General features: G+C 32.9%; 1 protein-coding gene across 1 annotated transcript in view; it reads left to right on the top strand.

The window, feature by feature from the left end:
* The window catches only part of LOC143240667 (activating molecule in BECN1-regulated autophagy protein 1-like), a 69,393-nt gene that overhangs the window by 25,737 nt on the left and 20,833 nt on the right, over nt 1-22,823 (top strand). The window contains exons 6-10 of the mRNA XM_076483469.1: nt 3,863-4,064; nt 6,530-6,655; nt 9,517-9,839; nt 18,226-18,379; nt 21,106-21,199. Of these exons, the coding sequence (XP_076339584.1) occupies nt 3,863-4,064; nt 6,530-6,655; nt 9,517-9,839; nt 18,226-18,379; nt 21,106-21,199 (899 nt within the window). The remainder of the gene's footprint in view (nt 1-3,862; nt 4,065-6,529; nt 6,656-9,516; nt 9,840-18,225; nt 18,380-21,105; nt 21,200-22,823) is intronic.

Consider the following 22,823-nt stretch of genomic DNA (forward strand, 5'->3'; position numbering starts at 1 on the left):
TAGGTTTCAAGAGTCCTAATTTTTATCTTGTATTTTCAGAGGCAGTGAGTTATTACTAGTTCCACACGAGTGACTTGGTTCATCCTTAGGTCTTATTTCTATTATGCTCTAAGAGGCTTGTTAGTTATCAGGGTCATTGCAGCTATTGTCTGACATGCTGTGCTTTTTCACTGGCTTACAAGCCTCCTACTCGTGTCCCATCTGTCAAATTTCTTTTTCATAGGAATATGACTTTGCTTTGAGTATGTTTCAAAAACAGGTGGGGCTTGCAAGAATATACATCACATGCAAGAAACGAAAACTATACAGAAATAAACATGAGCACTAAAATAAATGTACAATGGTAAATCTGTTACAATTGGCAATCTACCATTTATGAAATAAGTTTAATCTTTTTCTTCATGGATTTTTTTCTCAGGTACATTCTTTTGCTTATACACTGCATATATTCTTTATTAATTTTCATTTTATTACTCCATGACCCACATTTTATGGTGTTTTGTTTGTTTTCTAATTTGTACTGTTTTCTTTCTCAGATGAAAATGTCTCTCTTCCCTGATGTTTGTGAATCTTTTCTCCTGGTTTGTAGACTTTCATGCTTTCTTTATTTTAATTTCCCTTCATTGATATCTATCTGGCTAGCTTGGGGATTTAGTCCTTTACATCCTGTTTCACTACTTGGTTCCCAATTTTTAAAATTTTTGTCTTTTTCTCTCTGCCTTCCTGTTCTCCATCTCCTAGTACAACTTTTCTATCTCAGGCATTTTTCCATTCTTCAAATGTACCTTCCATGTTTGTCCTGTTCCACTGCTTTCAAGACTTGTTATTTCAGGTTGTGCTGGTTACTGTACTCCTTCCTTTTTTCTCGTGTGCTTATTGTTTGTCAGGCTCTGTTTTGTTGCCCAGTTGTCTCATTGGTATTCCTTTTTATCTAATAATGTGGATTGTTGTTATATGGATTTTATCTTTGTTTATCTTCCTAGGTTTTGTTACTTTTTTCTCAGCCTTGTTGTTTACTTCTGTTATTTGTCTGATTCAACCTTCTCATCTTTTTGTTACCTATTTCAGGTCTTCATTATTTTCTTTATTACAGGCATCTACCTCATCACATCTTAACATCAGTAAGTACCATACACAAACAATCCTGTGGGTACCCATCTCTTCTTCTGTTCTTGGTCTCAGTTCCTCAACATAATTTTTCTTCTTCTCCATCTGGGTCTCTTTCCCTGCTCTTCTTTTTTTCTATTTCATTTTCTCCTCCTTTCAGCCCCTACTATGATCTTTTTCATTCAGTCTGTGGTTGACCATGGTCAACATGTTTGACACCTTCTCACTTGTTTTTCTTGGCCCTGTCTTCCTTTTGTCTTTATTTTCTGTACACGTCTTTTTTCACGTTCTTTCATTTCTTGCTTTTCCCTTGTATTCTTTGATATCATGAAGCTTTTTGTTTATATATTCTTGGTTTTTCCTTCTTTTGCAGTGGCTTTGCAGTTGAAAGAGACTTATCTTGGCATCTCAATCTTTTCTCATGCTCACTTGTACCATTCTGGTACAGCAGTAAGTCTGTGGAATTACAGTGCAAATCAGGTGTTTGATTCCCCTCGGTGGACTCAGCGTATAGCCCAATGTGGCTTTGCTATAAAAACACACACATGCCTATTCAGTAATTGATGCTTTTGGGCATTTTATACTTTTGTATCAGTTGAGTTCAGTCTTATCTTTTTTGCTTGCAAAATATGGCATATCCAGACATGTAGTTAACATTTTTATTTGTCTACCTGCATCTGGGGCCTCTGGCTTCCCTGAAATCTCTCTTTCATTTAGAGTATGCACTCATGTGTCTCTGGTAGTGTAGACTGTGTAAACCAAAGGTGTATTCCTTGAGGTCCAGAGTCCTCTTTTGTGCAAATTTCCTTCATGAATTGTTGTAGTGATGGAACTATGCTCACACTTCTTCCTGAGTTTCATTATTACCTTTCAGTCTGGATCTTATTCTTTGCTGGTTGTTGAGTAACCCTGATCAGAGCCCTTTTTTTTCTTTTCCTAGTACCTGGAGCTGTTTCTTCTGTCCTTCATGCTTAACTCCCTTACCAGACTGTGACATAAATTTCATTTTTGCATGATCTCTCTCTTTTTCTTTCCTGCCTTTTTCTTAGATTTCCTCGATCTAAGAATTACAACTGTTCATATGTCTGTCCTGTAGATGCTTCTTACTCCCTTTTCTTCTTCCCTTTCAATGGTATTTTTCTGGCAAAGTTGAGGATCAAACCCTTTACTTTCTACTTCACTTCTTGGTTCCATATTTTTTCATTTTTGTCCTTTTCTCTCTACATTCTTGTACTCTATCTTCTAACTTCACTTTTGTATCTGAGTCATTTCTTCATGTTCTGTCTACTTTGTTCACTGGATTGTTTATGGTACTTCTGTCTCTCATCTGTCAGACCATTTGTACCTGGATTGGCTTTTTTTTCTAATTGGACTGTTAAGTGCATCTTTTCACAGATTTTTCCCTTTTGAAATCTCCATCTTCATATGATCATACATTGGGACCCCTCCTTTTTCCCAGGGACCTGTTTTTCTTGTACTCTCATTGGGTGTGTCTGCAAACTCCTATGTTTGACATGTTCATTTGGGATGGGGATGATTACATAATCTTTCACATCTTTTCATATTTGGGTCATCGTTTTTTTTTCATAATCTAACTTAATCTTCTTTTCTGGTCCTCCTCTCACAGTTGGAGTCTGTCTTGTAAAATCTGATGGTTGAGTTAAGATGAGCACCCAACCACACTATACACATTGGCTGTCAGATAACTTGTGTGCAAGTACTTGGATGAATATGTTTCCATTCTGCCTATCCCTGCACCACATGTTTGGCTCTTTTACACCTTCCCATTTTCCTATATAGGTAAAGATTGTACCGTGGATGAGACAAGATACATTCTCCTACAGATACACCCTAATGAAGCTCCTGCCATTGGGTGTCATACCCCATGGACTTTCTTCAGGTGTATTTTGAAGGGAGTTTAATTCTGTAAAATTTGCACCAGCCTCTCCACCAGATCAGCTTGTGATTCTAGTTAGAACTATGCCAGAAGGTGAGATATCATCTTGAAAGTTTACATTTTCCTTACATGATAAGGTATACTGATAGATAGCTCCATATATGTCCTCATTTATTCTTTCTACTTTTAGCTCAACTTTTTTTATTCTTTATCTCATCAAAGAATGAAACTTATGCAAGTGCAAATAATGCATAGGCATAGTTATTGTATATGGAGATATGTTGCTTTCTTATTGGTGAAGGGCTTTATTTATATGATTATGTCATCATCCAATGGTGCAATTTGTGTTAAATTAGGAAGGAGTTGCCTCAAGGACAGTAGCATGCAAATCTCTTTGGTAGACATGTGAAAGATAGCTTTGAAGGTGAGGTTCTATCAAAAATAGGTTTTCAGGTAAGGAAAATGTTACTTTCCCTAAACTCAAGCAAGTCTCATTGCATATGCTGTGATATATTGTTTTGTGGATGCAAAGATTACTCATTTAGTAAGTACAAAGTACTGCAAGAAAACCATAAAAGAAAACAGGAGTATAAAATTAACAGTTAACTTGAAACTGTTAAGTAACTTGGAACTTTCTGAACAACACTCAAGTCAGTGTGATTAAAAAATGGTATTACTAATTTTCTGTCATAATTCTAAGCTGCACATTGATGATTTCTGCAGACCCAAGAATCAAGTATGCTGTTAAAGTTGAAAATATGAGATAAAATATATTATTTTACCAAAGAAAAAGATTCATATAGGTAGTTCTGATGCATGAAAACTGTAAAGTGAAATTTCTCTTTTTTTTTCTCCCAGGTTTGTTAAGTTCAATCCACTCGGGACCAAGCTTATAACAGGCATTTCAAACCTTCCAGTTGATAGTTTTCGTTCACGTATTATGGATTCGGTCCTTAGTCAAAACAGCTCACCATCTTTCTCACAGAACTCTACATCACAGAGACGTAGCATTTTGACACGCCTGATGGCTATGTATCGTCATTTAGAAGGCTTAGAAGAGGTAAGAAAGACATTGATTATTAATTATTTTAAGAATATTTAGATTTTGTACTTTTTTATGAATTGTTTCAAGCTAAAATGAAAATTTCTCTTTCATAAATCTTTTTCAAAATCAGAATAAAATGCAAATTACATCAAATATTTTTTTGATTTATGAGTTGTAATTATTTTCTTAGGATATTTAGACTTTACACTCACGTTCTTTGTTTGGAACTTATTTTGAAAAATTGTAAAATGCAGTAAACATTCAATCTATAAAAAATATATATATTCCATGGTAAATATTTCATGACTGGAAATGTGAGAAGCCACATTTATAATGAATACAAGGCATCATTTCTCAAAGTGATTAAAAGCTACCCAGATATTTGCTTTGTGAATTTAAAACTGAGAAATAGGACTATTTTGGGTGCTTTCATTTGAAATGTTTAATCTGAATATTGCATTGATGAATATTACCTAATTAATATTTTATAAATGCATATTTATACTAGAAGTATAAACACAAACACAATTGTGTTTTCAAATATTTCTTGTAGAGATTGACACATTATTATATAAGTTTTTTCTGTAAGAATTCACCACAGAATAGAGTTATCTTCAAATTCCACCAGCAGAGATGAAGTTGGAAATAGTATTTGAAATTTAAGAATTACCCTAATTTACTAATTTTTGGTCATATTTAAGAACTTCTGTGGAGGTAATATTTGCAAAGAAAAGATTTAATGATGTGAACAGTAACTTCTGAGTGAAAGTAAAGAAGAGTGTATAATGTGTCAACCACATTATATTTGATGTGTCTAGAGCTGATAAGGCTTTTTGCCCAGTACTATGGCTCTTTGGGCCTGCTTGAATATGACTGACATAATAATGGTCGAGATGCAATTTATAGTAGAAAATTACTTAACTACAAGTATGAAATGGATGAAGTTTGTGAAGTGTAATTTTTATGAACATTTTTAATAAGTCACTACATGTCACAATTAAGTTAATGAATATGGTGGTATATAAGGATTTGTGTCTAAGTCTAATGAATATGGTGGTATATAAGGATTTGTGTCTAAGTCTAATGAATATGGTGGTATATAAGGATTTGTGTCTAAGTCTAATGAATATGGTGGTATATAAGGATTTGTGTCTAAGTCTAATGAATATGGTGGTATATAAGGATTTGTGTCTAAGTCTAATGAATATGGTGGTATATAAGGATTTGTGTCTAAGTCTAATGAATATGGTGGTATATAAGGATTTGTGTCTAAGTCTAATGAATATGGTGGTATATAAGGATTTGTGTCTAAGTCTAATGAATATGGTGGTATATAAGGATTTGTGTCTAAGTCTAATGAATATGGTGGTATATAAGGATTTGTGTCTAAGTCTAATGAATATGGTGGTATATAAGGATTTGTGTCTAAGTCTAATGAATATGGTGGTATATAAGGATTTGTGTCTAAGTCTAATGAATATGGTGGTATATAAGGATTTGTGTCTAAGTCTAATGAATATGGTGGTATATAAGGATTTGTGTCTAAGTCTAATGAATATGGTGGTATATAAGGATTTGTGTCTAAGTCTAATGAATATGGTGGTATATAAGGATTTGTGTCTAAGTCTAATGAATATGGTGGTATATAAGGATTTGTGTCTAAGTCTAATGAATATGGTGGTATATAAGGATTTGTGTCTAAGTTTTATACCCATTTCTTTCACCACAGAATATGGACAATTTGCTTTGCAGAGCAATTCCTACTGCATGAGTCATTTAGGCAACTCAGTTACAACAAAGTCTTTGGGAAATGTCTATAAATATTATAGCATGAATTCATCTTGAAGAAGAACTAGATTGTGATTTCAGATTTTGGGATTATATTATTAATCAGTCATTTAACCTAATCCTTGTTATACCTGTGAAAGTTATTATTTATATCTTCCTCTTCTTTAGTTGTGCTCTCGCTTGATTTAATATCACTGTTTAACATCAGATAGCCTTTTGTTTGAAACAGTAAAATTACTTGTGTAATTACAGCACATGAGGATTTCATGTTAGAGCATCTTGTAATATAACCATTTCAGAAACAATTTTATCTCTGCTGTCACTCTCAACTCACAACACTTCTAAATGAAGGTCTGGTGTTTTAACTTGTGCAGTCACAGGTCTCACCCTTCCATAGAGTTGATGTTTTGTAAATACTGTAATTGTATTTCTTTTTAACTGTTTTCAGTAACTTTTGATTGTTACATCTCCCTTAAAAATGTACTTGAAATCTTTGTAAGTATTGACTTAAAAAATGTACAATGATTAAAACTACATCAGTTAATAAACACAATTTAATAATATTTAATTCAAACTAGAAGAAAGTTGTCCTAACACTTTATAGTTCATATTTAAATTAGTAATTTAGCATTGTGTAGATTATATTGTAAACTTGCTTGTTTATCACTTATGTACTGTTGTGTGGATTCTAGCTGTCGCAGTTTCAAGAGTCGCGAGGAAGAGTATCGCCTACACAAGAAGATGCTTTAGAAAGTGCACGTGAATATGCAGAAGAAGTAACCACACGATTTTTAAGACAACGCTATAGAGTAGACGAGGTACATTTTTCTGTTAATGTTTATTAAAGTGATTGTAACATTGAAAGAGAAAAACTATTTATAATGTTTTTCATTACTTTGTGTATATTAAAAATGTTTTGTGGAACACTTGCACTATATGAAACTTTTACTACATCAAAAAGATTAAGAAAAGGAATTGTTTTTGTTTTAAAACAATGTGTTGATTTCTTAGAAGTTTGAAATTGTTATTAACTATTAATTATGTTTTAATGACTAACATTACATGTTTTTAATTGGTTTTTATATTGTCTTTGATTTTTTTGTGGTAATTCTTTCACAACAGGTAGATCAAATTATGCATGCCACAAGCTTTTACAGAGTTACAATCAAAAGTTAATTAAACTCATTTGTTAACAATGTGACTGTAAAATATAGTTAATAAATCAAGTTATTATTAGTATGTCTCTTAAACTCTTAAATAATGACCTAGTATGAAAATCATGTCGTTTGTTCTCTAGGTCTTTCTCCTTGTCTAATTTATTTATAGCATCTCTCTGAAGTATGTCATTTAAAGTAAATTGCTAATTATAATACAGATATGACTAAAGTGAAGTCTGAATTTTATAGCCTTCAACCTTATTTGTTTATGGAGGTATAAACTAGAAAATAAGACCCAAACAATCTGTCGCATCTTCTCTTTTACAAATTGATAATAATTCTCATAATGTTTTATACTCTATCATTTATAACCAATAGAAAGGTAGAATTTAAATTTGTTCAATGATGTATAATGCTGCATTCTTGTCAATTTCATCTTCAGTCTGAATGTTTATTTAGATCAAGCAACTAAAGGATGTAACTTAATTAGAAAGCCAGTTTAATTATAATAGTAATAAAACATTGTTTGCTCTTTATGCATTATTAGTCTGTGTTCTCATGTGCATTATTCAAGTATATAAAAATGTAGCATGTAAGTACCATTATTATTATTATAAAAAAAAAGCATAAATGTAATTGCCAACCAACAGCAAAAACTTGTGAGCAAATGCAAATACTATATTTCTTGTTTTTCCTGTATATTTTTCATTTAATGTTCAAGATAAATAAAACTTAATAGAGTAGGAATTTAATATATAAGATAATGAATAAAAAATATTCTTTATGGGTTCTCTTGAGCAGTTTGTGTTTTATGTTATTCAGTACAGTAACATAAGCAATGCATTTGCCATGTAATTTACAACTTGTGTGATGGGAGTATTAGTTAGATACAGTTCAAAGGCCAAGAAAATAATAATAAACTTAAATATAAACAGACTGGTACAAGTTGTAAGCCATTTAATATAATCAGTTGTATTTTTCTGTTACAATCTGCAATCATTTTTGAAAGAAAAAAATGGTCAATTTGGATATATTTCTTATTTTTTGTTAAAGTTATGAGATTAATCAAGTCTATTAAGTTCCTACAAAGTTAGGATAGAGAGAATAACAGATAAAACATAATGTATTACAAACTATATTTGATATTTAATTTGAAGTTTTAGAGGTTACACAAATGAAATGTGAAAATGTTCTTATGAGAAAAAGGGTTTAAAAGCTTTAGTAAGAATTCTTAAATAAAAAGTGATCTATAACTGTTAGTTTTAATCTAACAAATAACGTATATTACAGTTTTTTCTGTATGTATTATTTTCTGTTTTGCTTCAAGTTCAAACTTTTTTCTCACAGGAAGCATATCAAGGAGCATAGCTGAATTTTAAATGTTTTTTATCACAAAGGTAAAAAGTCAGAAAAATTATGATAGTAACTGAAATTTAAAAATTAGAAATGTGTTAGGTTAGATAAGTTAAATAAAAAAGTATTAGTAAATACTTTCATGAGGTATGCTTGTGCAAAACTGATAATTATCTCATGCATTATGTACTTTGACAGGGTAATGTGAGCTACATGTCTGCAGAGTAATTTTACACCTTGTGTCATGGCATTATTAGTTAGACACAGGTCAAATGGCAATAAAAAAAATAAAATTTTAGTACAAATAGATGTTTACTATTATGAGTTGTAAGTTATTTAGGATAAACAAATGCAGTTTTGTTTTATAATTTAAGTCATAAAAAAGGGGTAATTTAAATTAATTTCATGATGTTGGTTGGTCATCTTGGTACAGAGGTAGTGTAGAGAAAATAACAAGATATAAAATTTAAGTGATAACAAATGTTTGAAATTCTTCAGGAAGTTTTAGAGATTATACAATTGAAGTTTATTAATTTTTAGATGAAGGAAATTGTTTAATCCCAATACGAAAATAACTTTGCACTCATAACACACTATTTTGACACAGTATATTAATGAAAGAATTTTTTTGTGAAAGTACTTCCTTAAAAACTGATTTATTTTGTCCACAAAATGCATGTATATTGCATTTGAAATGCAATATTGAAAAATTTATTGAAGATACACAAAACATATTAGAACTTAAGAGTATGGAAGCTAAATGTTTGTTTGGAGTCATGAACCTGGGCAACTTGACCAAGCCTATCACGAGAGAGAGAATTAAAAGTTATAGTACAGATATTTGGGATGTTGAACTCAGTCCAATCAACTGTGGTAAAGGAATTAAACATATTTAGACTTTCTGTCATATTTTTATGTTTCTTTTTTATTTAGTTTTTCTAACAATTGTAATATTTTTTTCAAAGTGAATTGCTTTTAGTGATAAACAGTTTTGTGAAGCATACCGATTGATAATGTTCAGATTTGGAGGAAAAATTCACAGCACAGTTAAGTTAGAAATGCCAGAAAAAGTAAGTTTTATATCTAAAAGGATGTTAACGTATGTCTTAAATACTAACTTATAATTTTGCATTTAAATATATCTTAAATTCATTGCGTGTCCTCATTAGATTCTTGGAGCTCGAGAAGAGGATGATGAGTTTCCAGTAGAAAGTGAACAACCTAGGAACCTTGCTGTTCATCAGCCAAGCACATCAGCTGGAGGAAGATATGAAGGCACTAGAAGCCAGACAAATGAATTTAGAGCAACTGTACAGAGATTATCATCTATTTGTGCTCGATTGGAACGAAGAATGTTTGAACAACAATTCCTACACTTGCAAGGGAATACAGATTCTCTGGTTTCCTCCAGCACAACACCTGCTGATTCATCTCAGAGAGAAATAGAAGAATTTCCTCAGACTAGTCGACAGTCGTCAATTTTAGATCCTAGGTATAATTGTTTCATTGTCTAATTGCTTGTATGTGACTTTAATTTTAATAAGAAATATGGATTTAGCAATAAATTTCATCAGAGGCAGGAGTTTTGTATCTACAGACAATTTTCTGTGTCAGAAATTTTGAAGAAATCTTACAAAATTAGTGATGTTTCTTACATTAAACGTCTATTCATATAAACCATGTGAATTAATTTTTTTTGTAGTTTTATAATGTGCCATTTTGTGGCAAACATAACTTCTGTTCATCCTTATTTATTGCTCTTTTTAAACCCATGTTACTGCTCATCAAATGGCTTTATGATGAACAGTTTGTCATGTCAGTTTTCTTGAAATGTGGAGGAGACACAGCCTTCTTTGATACAAATATGGGATTGGTAGTGGTCTGAAGAAACATATTCTTTAAATAGGTTAGGTAGACAGTGGGTATGGAAAAAAAATGACATTTTTGTTTTGTTGTAACAACCATCTCAAATATGGAAGTAATGGTAAAAATATCCTTCCTAATCACAACACAAAAGACTATTGGCAGTTATTCTCAATGCAATTATATAACCAAATGCTGAGTCATAGTATCTAAGTACAAGTCCAAATTAGAGAGTTTAGTTAAGAAAAATCAAAACAAGACAAAAAAAAATTTATACATCCTCTTCAAAGCAAGGTTTCAAGCTGCCAGAAAATTGATGAAAATCAACAACAAAACCTTTCTGAAAACAAGGTTGTTGTGCTGAAGTACAGAAGGTGACAAAATTTCCATGTGCAGTAATTTCCCTGAGCAAGTACTTGCACTTTTTCTTCTTCTTGTTATTGCATTAAACAGATGTGCTCTGCCCGAAAGTTCTTGTCTGTGTTTTATATAACAAGATTTGCATTTGTTAACAAAACTTTGTTTTTTGTAGTATTTTTACACTTTTTTTATGATGAATTTTTATATGAAGGTAACTTAGTAACACTGCAACCAATTTTTAATGTGTTGTGGATTAACATATACTTACTGGGCCTCTTATTCCCATTCTTTTGGCTGAAATTCTTTCTCTTTATTAAAGATTCATATATTAGACCATGAATTTAACCTGATTTGCTTTGGATGGTGCCTTACCATTCATAAAATGATATTAACTTTTCAATCTCTTTCTGGATTTAAATGTCCATTTCTTCATCTTTTGCTGGTGTCTTTTAGTATTTCTAATTTTTTACTCCCTATTCCTACTTCTCCTACTATTCCTACCACTAGTACAGTGGTATGTCTACGGATTTACAACGCTAAAATCAGGGGTTTGATTTCCCTTGGTGGGCTCAGCAGATAGCTCGATATGGCTATGCAATAAAAAAACACGCACACCTACTTCTCAGATTTTGCATTTTCCCCCCTTACCTATTACTGGGATTTATACTATTTTTCAAGTAGTTGCTCTCTCTCACACTTTAGTGTTTCAAACCTTTTTATTTGTCACTCTCTTTTTGTAGGTACTCTTCCTTCTGAATTCCCTATTATTTGTATCTATGTAGAATGCTTGGAGATCAGGCCTCTTCCCTTTTATTCTGCTTTTTAGTTTCCCTTTTTTGTGTTTTCATTTTTTTCTCACTATGCTCCTACTTTCCCTCTCCTACCTTTTCCTTTTGTTGTTGTACTCCAGAGGCATTTACTGTGGAAGCTCATTTCCTTCTCATTGTTCCACTTCTAGTCTGTCCATTCATAATTTGTTCCCCTGATCTGGTATTTGTTGGGTTAGGTTATATTCCTTTTTGCTGTACTTCCTGCTTGTGTGCATTATTTTTGTCAGGCTTACTTTATTCAGTAGTTTTTCTTTCTCTCTGATAACCTGGATGAATATTGTATAACTTCATTCTTTATTTTCTTTCCAGGTTATTCTTCCTCTCAAACTTGACCTTTATTCTTCATCTGGACCTGTATTACCCTAGCCATCTCATTCCAGGTTACAGACCTTCCCTTTACTAGGTGTTTAATTCATTGCTCCTCATGTTAGTGACTGTCATATCATGTCCAATCACATGTGAACCTGTTTCTTCCTCTTCTTATGCTGTTGGTCTAATTTTCTGTGGTCCAGTATGCTCATCTTCCCTTCAATATAGCATCATCCCATTTTGTATTTTGGTATCCTGAGGGTATCTTTGTGCTGTTTTCATGGTCTGCTGTTAACATTTCTCTTCCTGGAAGATCAAGTTTTTGGTCTGTTCTTAGATGATATCCTTCTCTTGCACACATTCCTTCTTTTAATCGAGTCTGCTCAGTTGGAGGAGAGGTGTTTTTCAAAAATAAAGTCCGTTCTAATGCTCACTGAATATTTTGTACTTCTTTTTTAATCTTTTGTCTCAACCAAGCTTAGCCTTCTTTTCTTCACCTACAACTATGCCATCAGATTTTGCACTTCTCCTCTCATTCTCATCCTGTTTGAGAGGTTCTTTCACTTTAAGTGGATCATTTGCATTCAATTTTTTCTTTCAAGGGTTTTCTTTTACTATTTGTGAACTTCTCCTTTAGGAATTGTCATAGTGACTGGACAGTGCCAATGCTTCATTTATTGCTCCCTTACCAACGTCCAGGTTGGAACTATCTCTTTCCTAGTGCTTTCCTCTCTAACTGAGGAACATTTCTGAAAGAGTACATGAATTTTGGCATTTGAATGCAGGATGAGTGTCTTCCTCCACATCAATTTGCTTGAATAACTTGATGTTTGAAAGGTACACCTCCTACCTTTTTTCTTTAGTCAGTTGGTTGTGATCCACCCAGTCAATTTCACGATCATTTCTTAAACTAACCATCTTCAAAACACACACTCTAGAACTGGTTTTACTTTTAAATGTTTGATATACTTTTCTGGGTCTATTCACATTGTTAATGTCCTGTTTCTTGTCATTTGTAAGGAGCTGAGAACTTAGTTGCAGATTGCTTCTCTTTGGCCAGTCCACAATTTACTAGTAGAGTGGTCTCTGCACTCTAATTCTTGTATTGACTTTGCTGTGGGCTGAGCCAACTTCTAATAGATGCCTTTGTCACCCTTCTCAGATCTGGGCATTTGCCTCCCTAGTTCCCTGTTCCTTATCCTGATCTCACTTCTTTCTGTATACTTTTCTCTCTCTTTGCCTCCTCCTCCTCATTCTCTTGATACATGATGTTCATTATTGTTAATACCTCTCTGGCCAGCTAAATCCAGGATTTTTTGCTTAAGCATCAAGAACCTCAAATTCATCTACCAAGTATCCTGTCTCTAACTCCAACTTCACACATCCAATTTACGATTTGTCCAGTCTGTCACCTATCAGGTTGGCAGGTTGGTCTCTCCAGTTGTAGGGAATTCTTGTTACATTCCTGTTGCCCCTTGCAATATGTTTGTCTGTCAACAAAAGTGGCAGATCTTTTATTATATATCCATCTACCACTCCTTTTTTCCTGGCTGTTACACTGCAAACTATCTTTCTCTCTTCTTATTTGGCTGTTCATTCATTGTTTGTTGGTCTTTGAACTTGCCCATGACATTTCTATGTTACTGATACTATGGGGTATTTCTTCCTCTGTCCTTTCTACTCTCTTCTGTTCCTTTGCTTTACTCCGACCCCCTCATCCAACTCTCATTCCCAATTGAGTCTTTGTTGCATCCAGTGGCCTCTTGCTTCTTGTACTGTCTTTCTATCTAGATTTGTTTTCCCCCCCTTCTTACCTGCAATTACTGTTCTTCAGATATCTGTTATGGATGATGCTTGCAACCTCTTCCACCATACTTGTATATTCTTCTCCTTGTACCAGTCTTTCTTTTTTAAGACTTCTACTTTTTGGGAGGGTATTTTCTCCCTTATCTCTGATCCCCCCCCTTCTCCTATTTGCTTCTTCAAACCTGATTGGTTCCTGTGCCCTGTTCAGTATTGCTTATCACAGGTTTCTCCTTTTAAGAGTCCCCTTCATCATTAGTTCATACCTGGAACTACTATTCTTCCACTTTGATTTGTGTATTTATTTCTGGATGTGAATGCTTGCATTTTATTTAAAATTTCTTCATGTTATTCATCCTGTTTCTCATTCTCTTGATTTTCATCTTTGCTGGCTCTAGGATTGTAAGTGAATGACTCTCCACATGTTTGTTTCTCATTACCTACACCCTCTGGCTGTTTCATTTCCTTCTGGATTTTGGTTTCCATTGGTCATTATTCTTTGATTGTGCATACAATTTATTTTTCAGAGCCCCTTTTTAATTCTGTAGAACCTTTCTAAGTGCCCGGTGTTGCTTCCCAGGGTATAATTACCCAAAATCTGCATCAGAGAAGGATAATGAAAAGTGTTTATACCCTCTACTGCAGTTTTATCACAGCAGGAAGTGATAAAGCAAGCACAAGCCAAAGAAGTAGGAAGATCATTTCCTTGATGCTTGCTGGCTTTTTAAAAACAGAGTTTTGAGATCACAGTTTCCAGTAAAATATCTTTCCAGTTGGATATCCAATGAGGATCTGCTACTTCACTGGGTCTCTGACACAGATTCTTCCCCCTTTTTTCATTCAAGTGGAATACAGGATACCATTGTCACTTACAAGTTTCTAGCTACTGAGGTGGTGGTAACATCATCAGTATACTGTACATCACCACCAAACAAATCCTGCAAAACACTTATCTCTTGAGTACTCCTCCTGTAGTCATAGAGTCTCTTCAGTATAGTTGAGGTGAGCACACAAGACACAGTCTATACATGCCCAAATCATACTATGCGCATGTTATCTGTCTGACTATTTGCATGCAATATTAGATGGTCATGTTCTCATCATATCTGTTTCTGTAACACCTGAGGCTTAATTGCTTTTCTCCCCTACTTTCTGGGTACTCTATAAGCTTTCCTTCATTTGTTTTTCCTGAAGGGAGCTCTTCTTGTAAAAACTTAGCATAAGCACCTTTATTGATTCAGCATATGAATCAAATATGAATCAAAGCTCTACACTAGCTTTGCTGTGTGTAGAGGTGAATTGTTATTTAGAAAGTTTACATTTTTCTTATCTCAAAATGTATTTTAAACAGATAGCTCTTTGAACATTTCTTGCCTATCTTCCCTGCTGTTAGGGCACATTTTTTTTTGTCTTGCCTTGTCAAAGAATGAAGTTATCGTAAGTTCAAATTTACAGGGGTATTTATTATGCATGGAGGTTATTGTCTTATTGGTGGAGGGATATTGTCATATGATGTACCAGTGTGATTCATGCTAAAACACATGAAATTAAGTAGGAGCTGTCTCAAAGCAAGTGATATACGAGTCTCCTGTGCAGATGCATGAGAAATGTAGCTTTTCCATGTATGAAGGTATCTATCAGAAATGCACTGTTAGAAATGCACTTTGTAGGTTGTCTATGTATATGTGTTATATATTTGTATTGGAAGTGTTAAGATATAATTTCCAAAATCTTTGACTCTCAGCTCAGCAGCTTACTTACTTTTTTAGTTTTGGCTATTTTGCTTTACTCCTGCTGGTGTTAATTCACTAGTCATCTTGTTTCTTGGAGAAACAGGTGCAAATTTCAGACTTATCTATGCCATACATTGTTAGAGGTATATTATGGCAGACTCACAAGCAGTTTTAAAATTTAACAAATATTGTAATATCAAACAGTTTTAGGTACTAGCTCTGAAGAAGCTGCAAAGGTGAAATATTATTTAAAATAATTCTCTTATAATTATCAACAGCTGTGAACTGTAACATTATGAGTGAGATGCTTAGCACCATCATAGTTGATTCACAATGAATACCAACATTTTCAGCAGTGTAAACTGTAGTGGCTGTATTTATTACTGGAGGAAGGTGTCATTGCTTTATTTGATATTGTTAAATAATTTGAAACCAAAAGAGACAATATCATGTTGAAGGAACTTTTAATATTTCAATGGAATCAGAACTGCTTGCACAAAGGAGTGCTAAGAATAGCTGTGGACTTCAAAGCCACATTGAAACCAAAATTAGACAAATGACTTCATTCACAAAGTGAAAGCTATGGTAACAAAAGAAAATTCTATGACTAAAAAAAAACATCATTGTGATGATGTTTCTTAGTACTATTAATAAATTATTAATTAAGATTTTCAAGTTGTTGAAAACTGACAAGTTTTCACACACAGACTTCCAACTTCCAGTTATATCTCAAAACAGTAACTGTTTTCATGAGAAAGATATGTTCAGAAAAACTAAATCCAACAGTCTTATTTAACTTTGCACTTAATGCATCCTCTGAAACTGCTGCAGTAGAATTTTATGTTTTTGGCCTTTTTTTTTGATCAGTTTTGAAAAATGCTATCTATACAAAGCACTGGACCTGTGGTAAGTTTATCAAGATGTGTGGTAAAATATTGTCTTTGCTGTTCTTCAATGGAGGTTACTTTGTCCAGCAGCAGTAATAATAATTGGTATTATACTGAGAACAAGTTAGCAACAGGAAAAGTTGTTCCAAGGGCAGCATGTGACCTGGTACATTGTTCTTGCAATCTGTGGTTAGTTAATAAAATATAGAGATATCCCAAATAAAATTAAATGTGCTGAAATGGACTGTGGTTAAAAACCAAAATTACTTGAGGCTCAACATTTCATTCTTGGTGATACTGATGTGAACAAAATTTAAACCATGTATTAGTGTTAGTTTTTTTAAACTATATTCCAGTATACTTTGTTTTATTTTACTAAAGTCTGTTCCACACTCATTATATTTTTGTGTGATGTCATATTTTAAAATTATGTCTACCATACATATTGTTTAGAAATAAGCTGTTAGTAGGTTGTGCATGAATTATTGAAATTTTTGTTTTTGCTGTTAAGAAAAAAGATTAAGTACTTTCTCTAATCCTTTCATATTAGCTATGTCAAAGTACGCATGCCATAACATTTTACATGGTTACATTCAGAATGTAATTAAATGATTTTATTATAGATATATACAAATAAAACTGTTAGCAAAATGTAGTTAATAAATCAAACTTTAATACTGTTAAAGTTTTTAAGTTTTAATTTTGTAAGGCAATATTTAAAAAATCCTGAATTTCCACTAGTGTGTGAAATGTTTTCTCTAGGCATCCCTCCTTCCATAATTTATTTACCACCCCTCCAAGAAGTCTAAAATGTAATTATAATATTGTAGTTGTATGGGCAAAGCATAATTTTCGTAACCCTCAATTGTGTTTGGTTAGAGAGCCATCAAATAAAAAATCATACCCTCGTTTGTCTCACCCATCAGTAATACTATATTACTTATAACCAATCAAAAAAAAAAGGTAATTTTTCTTTCAGTACAACCTTTATTCCCATCGGAAACACATTGACTAGCATGGATGTATTTGTAATGGTTCATGTCACATATTTATAAAACAAGAAAAATTTTGATTGTTATGGAACATATGCTGTTTTCTGCATGTTATTATTCTTTGTTCTTTCAAGCATTATTAAATTAACTAAAACAATTTATTGAAGTAGTACCATTAGTATAAAAAATAGGATTAAATATCACTAACAGTGAACAGCAAATAGAGACTACCTTGGTAAGTACTTTATTTTTTGTTTTTCATGTGTATTTTTATTTATTATTATAAAAGTAAATAAAATGTAAAAATTAGACAAAGTGAAGAATAAAGCTGTAATAAGTACTTTCAGAGTTTTAGTGTGTATACCACTATGATTACGGTTCAGAGAGAAGTTAAACAGTAAAATTTAAATATAAACAGATGTATACTATTACAATACTTAAGCTATTTAGGATAAGCAAATGAAGTTTCATGTTGCAATTTGAAGTCACTCTAGAAAAAAAGTTAGTTTAGATTTATTACGAATGCACTTTTGTGATTACATGATCAGTCGAATTGACAAACCTTATATAGAGTTAGGGTAAAGAAGATAACAGTTAAAATATAAAGTTATTCTGAAAAAAAAAATGATATTTAGTTAGGAGTTTTAGATATCATGAACATGAAATTTGAAATTTTTCATAGGAAGAAAGTATTCTTAATCTTAATATGAAAATCACTTTGTACTCAGTACATTTAGCACTTCGACACCATAAAATTAAACAAAGAGTTTTATTAAAAATATTCAATAAAAAATTCAGATTTGTTAGTTCACAAAGTGACTTATTTACTGATAGTTTGCCAAATTTCATAAAGATACAATAAGTACTTTCAGAGTTACAGTATGGATACCACCACATGGCAATTTTCACAAAGCTTATATTAATAAATTGTCTCATTAGAAGATGATCCATTTTTTTTATTCATTTTGAGGCTTAAAAAATTGTTTTTAATGTGTCCACACTGTGAAAAGATTCAAATAGTAATCAAAAGGCTCTGTCTACCATCTTCTGTGAATCTGTGATTTCATGTGCAAGTATAACCAGTTCTATTTTTTGATTTAGGAGTCATCCTCTATTGCATCGTGAGATGACTACACAGTTAGGACAAGAATTCTCCCTTTCTCTTGCTGATCTACTCAGAAGGCTACAAAACTCACTTCAAAATCTTAGTCAAACTACTTTTGCTTCTACTGAGACTTGGGAGCAAATACAACAGGTATTTGTCAATTTTTTTGTGATATTAAACCAAATTTAAAGGTAAGAAATAAGTCTGAATAATTATGATGCTAAAACATTAACTTTCTACAAGTACTTTGTTCAACTTCTTTGTTTGTATTGTATAATCAAAAATTGCTAAGCTCAGGTTTGTGTTGAAGTCTAGTTCTGTTTCTCATTAGACGATGTGAGGCTTTCATTGTATAATAACAGTTATCATTTTCGTAAACTGAAAATGTATTCCCAGTAATACTTACTTCCTCTAACACTTATAGCTGTTACTTGAGTACCAGAGTTTCTTCTTTGCTCATCTGAGCATTGATCTAATTTTTTTCTTGTTTGCTTCAGTCTTTTATACCCCACTCAATTGCCCTTGGAAATATTTGACTCATGATTCTCTCCACTTACATCAATGTGCCTTCCATCCTGGTACTGTGTATAGGCACTTCATTCAGGTAATTTTATTACTTTTTCGAAATTTGTACTTTCCCATTCTCTAATACTAGCCCCCTAAAATTAGACATGTTGCTCTTGAGTTAGGAAATTGGGAATGTATGTGTGTTTTCACAAAGGAATTAGAGATTTGAGAGGTGCTCACATCTCCAAAAGAGAGAGAGCCATTCATAGAGTAGGAAAAGGAGATGTGAGTAAAAGCTGGTTGCCCATTCCATAACCTGGATCTAGATGGGAGTTGGCTTAGCCTTTCTTAAATACATGATGAAAAAGAAACCCATATTGACAATGTATTAAATCAGCAAGAGAATGGATTTCTTGACTCTGATAGGAAAGCTAGTCTTGGTGGTTACTGAAAGGATAATCAGGATGTGTTGTTCTAGTAACTGACATCCATATGATAGTGTATCCCAAGGCCCAAAGAATGAGCATGTGAATAAAAACATAGCTGTTGTGGCCTATAAAAGGTTGGTAAGTGAACACAGTTTGGATAGTAAAAATACTCATAACTTGTTTATTACTTTTAAGTATCTGTTAAATGTCTAATATTTTGTATACGAGGGCTGTTCAAAAAATACACGGACTGACGTCATAAAACAAAATGTACTTTATTTAGAAGTTACATGTCTGGGACCCGTTCAAAGTACTCTCCTCCCCAATGCACACACTTATCCCAACGGTGTTTCCATTTGTTGAAACAGTCCTGGTATGCTTCTTTTGTAATGTCCTCCTGCTCCTTCGTCGCATTTGCCTTAATCTCGGGAATCGTCTCAAATCTTCTTCCTTTCAAGGGTCTTTTGAGTTTGGGGAACAAGAAAAAATCGCAATGAGCAAGGTCAGGTGAGTAGGGGGGGTGGGGAAGAACAGTGATCGAGTGTTTGGCCAAAAACTCACGAGTTCTGAGGCACAAATTTTGCAGCAACGTGGTGCATCTTCAATTTTTCGGTCAAAATCTTGTAACAAGATCCAACTGATATCCCACACTCTTCAGCAAGCTCCCTGACAGTCAGACGTCGATTTGCCTGCACCAAGGAGTTGATTTTGTCGACATGTGGGTCGTCAGTTGACGTGGAAGGACGTCCAGAACGCTCATCATCTTCAATGGACTGTCGACCATCCTTAAAACGTTCATGCCACTTGAAACATGCCGTACGCTTTATAACAACATCACCGTAAGCCATGTTAAGCATAGCAAAAGTTTCAGTCGCAGATTTTCCAAGTTTAACACAAAATTTCACAGCAAGTCGTTGCTCCTTCAGGTCATTCATTCTGAAATCCGACAAACGAAAAAAATCGCACTTCACTTAAAACCGCGTAGCTAATACACAAATGAAGATATCTGCAATCGGGAAATGGCATCGTAATCAGCTGATTTGTGCGAACCTAGCGACACCAAGTGGATTCCCTTGGAACCAACTGGAGCCGCGCAATTCAAACAGTCCGCGTATTTTTTTAACAGACCTCGTATTTTTAATCATGTATGTGGTTTGCAAATGAGTTGAGTCAAAGGTAATGAGGAATGTGGTAAGTTCAATACCAAGAGAAAAGTGTTCAGTTAATAATGTTCAAAGTTTTATAAAAGTATAAAAGTTCAGTAGTATGAAAACACATTAATAAGGCCTGCTAATTGTTTAAATCATTCTGTTTCTACAGTTCTTATTTATCATGTGTTTACATGCAGCACATAGAAGTGTTATTGATATATTGCAACAATACAAGGATGAGTGTCTATGCATTACACCCTTTTCTTTCATTACTGACAATTTTGCATGCAAGAGCTTTGATATGGGACTATTACTCTACAGTTTAGTTTCCATTGCAGGAGGTCAGCATTGCTCCCATTGTTTTTTTTACATACTTTTCAAAATCTATCAGTTGTTTGCTGACAACTTCTAATGACCCATTTGAGTAACCTAAAAGGTACAAAAGTCTATGGGAGATGTTTATAAATAGTATAGCATGAATTCATACTTCTACTTGCTTCTTGTAGAAGAATGAATGTTTTAACTTTGACATTTGGATGGAATCTGTGTGTAAATATGACATTTTTTTTCTGTATTATGTAATATTTGTATGAACATTAATATAAAAACTTTTCTAACAAAAATTTGCATACTTAACTCATGAAACAGTAGTTATACACTGGTTATAACACAAGTTATTTTTTATTCATTCATCCCTCATAATGCTCATTTTTATTTTTGGTTATTTATTATTAGTTAGACTCAAAAGTGATCATATTATCCCATTTTTATATTAGTGTTTGTAACTTAGATTAGAACCAGGATATCAGAAATTCTGGAAAGGCTGTCTAATGTAAGTGGGTACAGAGCACGACTGACCAACTTGAGGGATCAGATATATGAAGGTAGGAATGTTTTCAAAAACTTAACTTCTTTTTTTTTTAAAGACCTAACTAGTAGTGTGAGTTAAGGTAAAAAAAACAAAAAGGCAATTATTATACTACATTAATGCTTTCTAAGATTAATTTACTCTGATAGATATGTTAGGAATTAAGTGTGAAACTTTGTTAAATATATTTTCAGCAGAATAACTTGGTAACTACAATTCAGATAAATGCTTAAATATGATGTAGTTGCCATTCCAGAAGACTAGTTGCTATTCAGTCACAGAACTGACCTTTTGATTGCCACCTGTAATAATGTTTATCATACATTTTGGGAAAAATGAAAAAGTTATTTAGTAAAATCATGGTAAGGAGATTTTCTTTCCATGACACTTACTGCAAACTTGGAAAGTAACATAGAAAATCTTCTTTTTTGTTTTCAGTGTGTACAACATAGTATTTTCCTAGTATATTGTAAATACAGTTTGTTTATTATGATTATAGATTGTTATTCTACATGACTGCTTTTACTGTGTATGTACTATATACTGTGCTCTCTTTTATAGTTGGAAAATAAATTTTTGCAAGAATACTTATATTTATGATAGTGTAGATGTTGTTTTTAGTTCATTTTTATATTTTTAATGTCAAGAAACAGAAAACATTTTTCATACTTTTGTTAGCTACGGAAAGGTAAAACATTACAGAATTCTAAAAAAAAAAAGCATATTACACATGTTTGGAATAAAACTTGGGGACCAAGACAAATCATGAGTTTTGAACAAAATTTGCATCATTTGTGTCAAAGAGTTGAGACAATGGACTAAAATTAAGAAAAGGCCTTTTGGAATTCTAATGATCTGGCATGAGCCTAAAAACCACTGAGGTGACTACTATTTTTGCTCACGTGACATGCGAGGCTACAACACTCAAATTAAAAAAGGAAATTTTTTATTTGAACCTTCAGTCTACTATAAGATGTATTGCTCATGGACATTATGTACCTGTATGTACTCTACCAGAGACTCTTTATACAGTTTCATATTATTTTGAATCTGATGTCAATAGAAATCATGATAGGGAATGTTTTCACTCTGAAGCGTCAAGTGAATTGCAGCTTTTCACACAAGGTGAATTTAATAATTTGATAAGAGGTTTGGGCCTTCTAAAGAATTTTTCAGAGATTCTGGGATTCATACTTTAGGCTAATAACTTACTTTCTCCAGGGACATCATTTTGCTGGTACAAGAACTGTGAGAAAGTTTATACCATACTTTTGAAGAAGGTTCACTGGTTTATTGCAACAATTTTGCTGAATTAATACCAAAGCAAAGAACTGCAGTCTATAAATCAAGTTAGTGGCATTTGTTCATTGGTTTCTCCAAAAGAAGTCTAAAAGGTGTCCTCCTTTACAATGGTAATATATCTGTTATTATAGCTCGTTCAGTTTAATTGAAGGAAATGTATGAAAATCGTGAATTTCTATACAAAGAACATGGTTGGCTACCTTGAGGATATTTAAATATTCTCTGTATGTTGTTGAGTCAGCAATCTTATTAAAGTTTCCATGTTTTTTGTATGAATGGGACATCAGAGCACAAAAATCAGCACTGGATAAAGAAGTAATGGCTATGTAGAGTCAGCC

The sequence above is a fragment of the Tachypleus tridentatus genome, chromosome 13, assembly GCF_004210375.1.
Source record: "Tachypleus tridentatus isolate NWPU-2018 chromosome 13, ASM421037v1, whole genome shotgun sequence".
In the NCBI taxonomy this organism is placed as follows: Eukaryota; Metazoa; Arthropoda; class Merostomata; order Xiphosura; family Limulidae; genus Tachypleus; species Tachypleus tridentatus.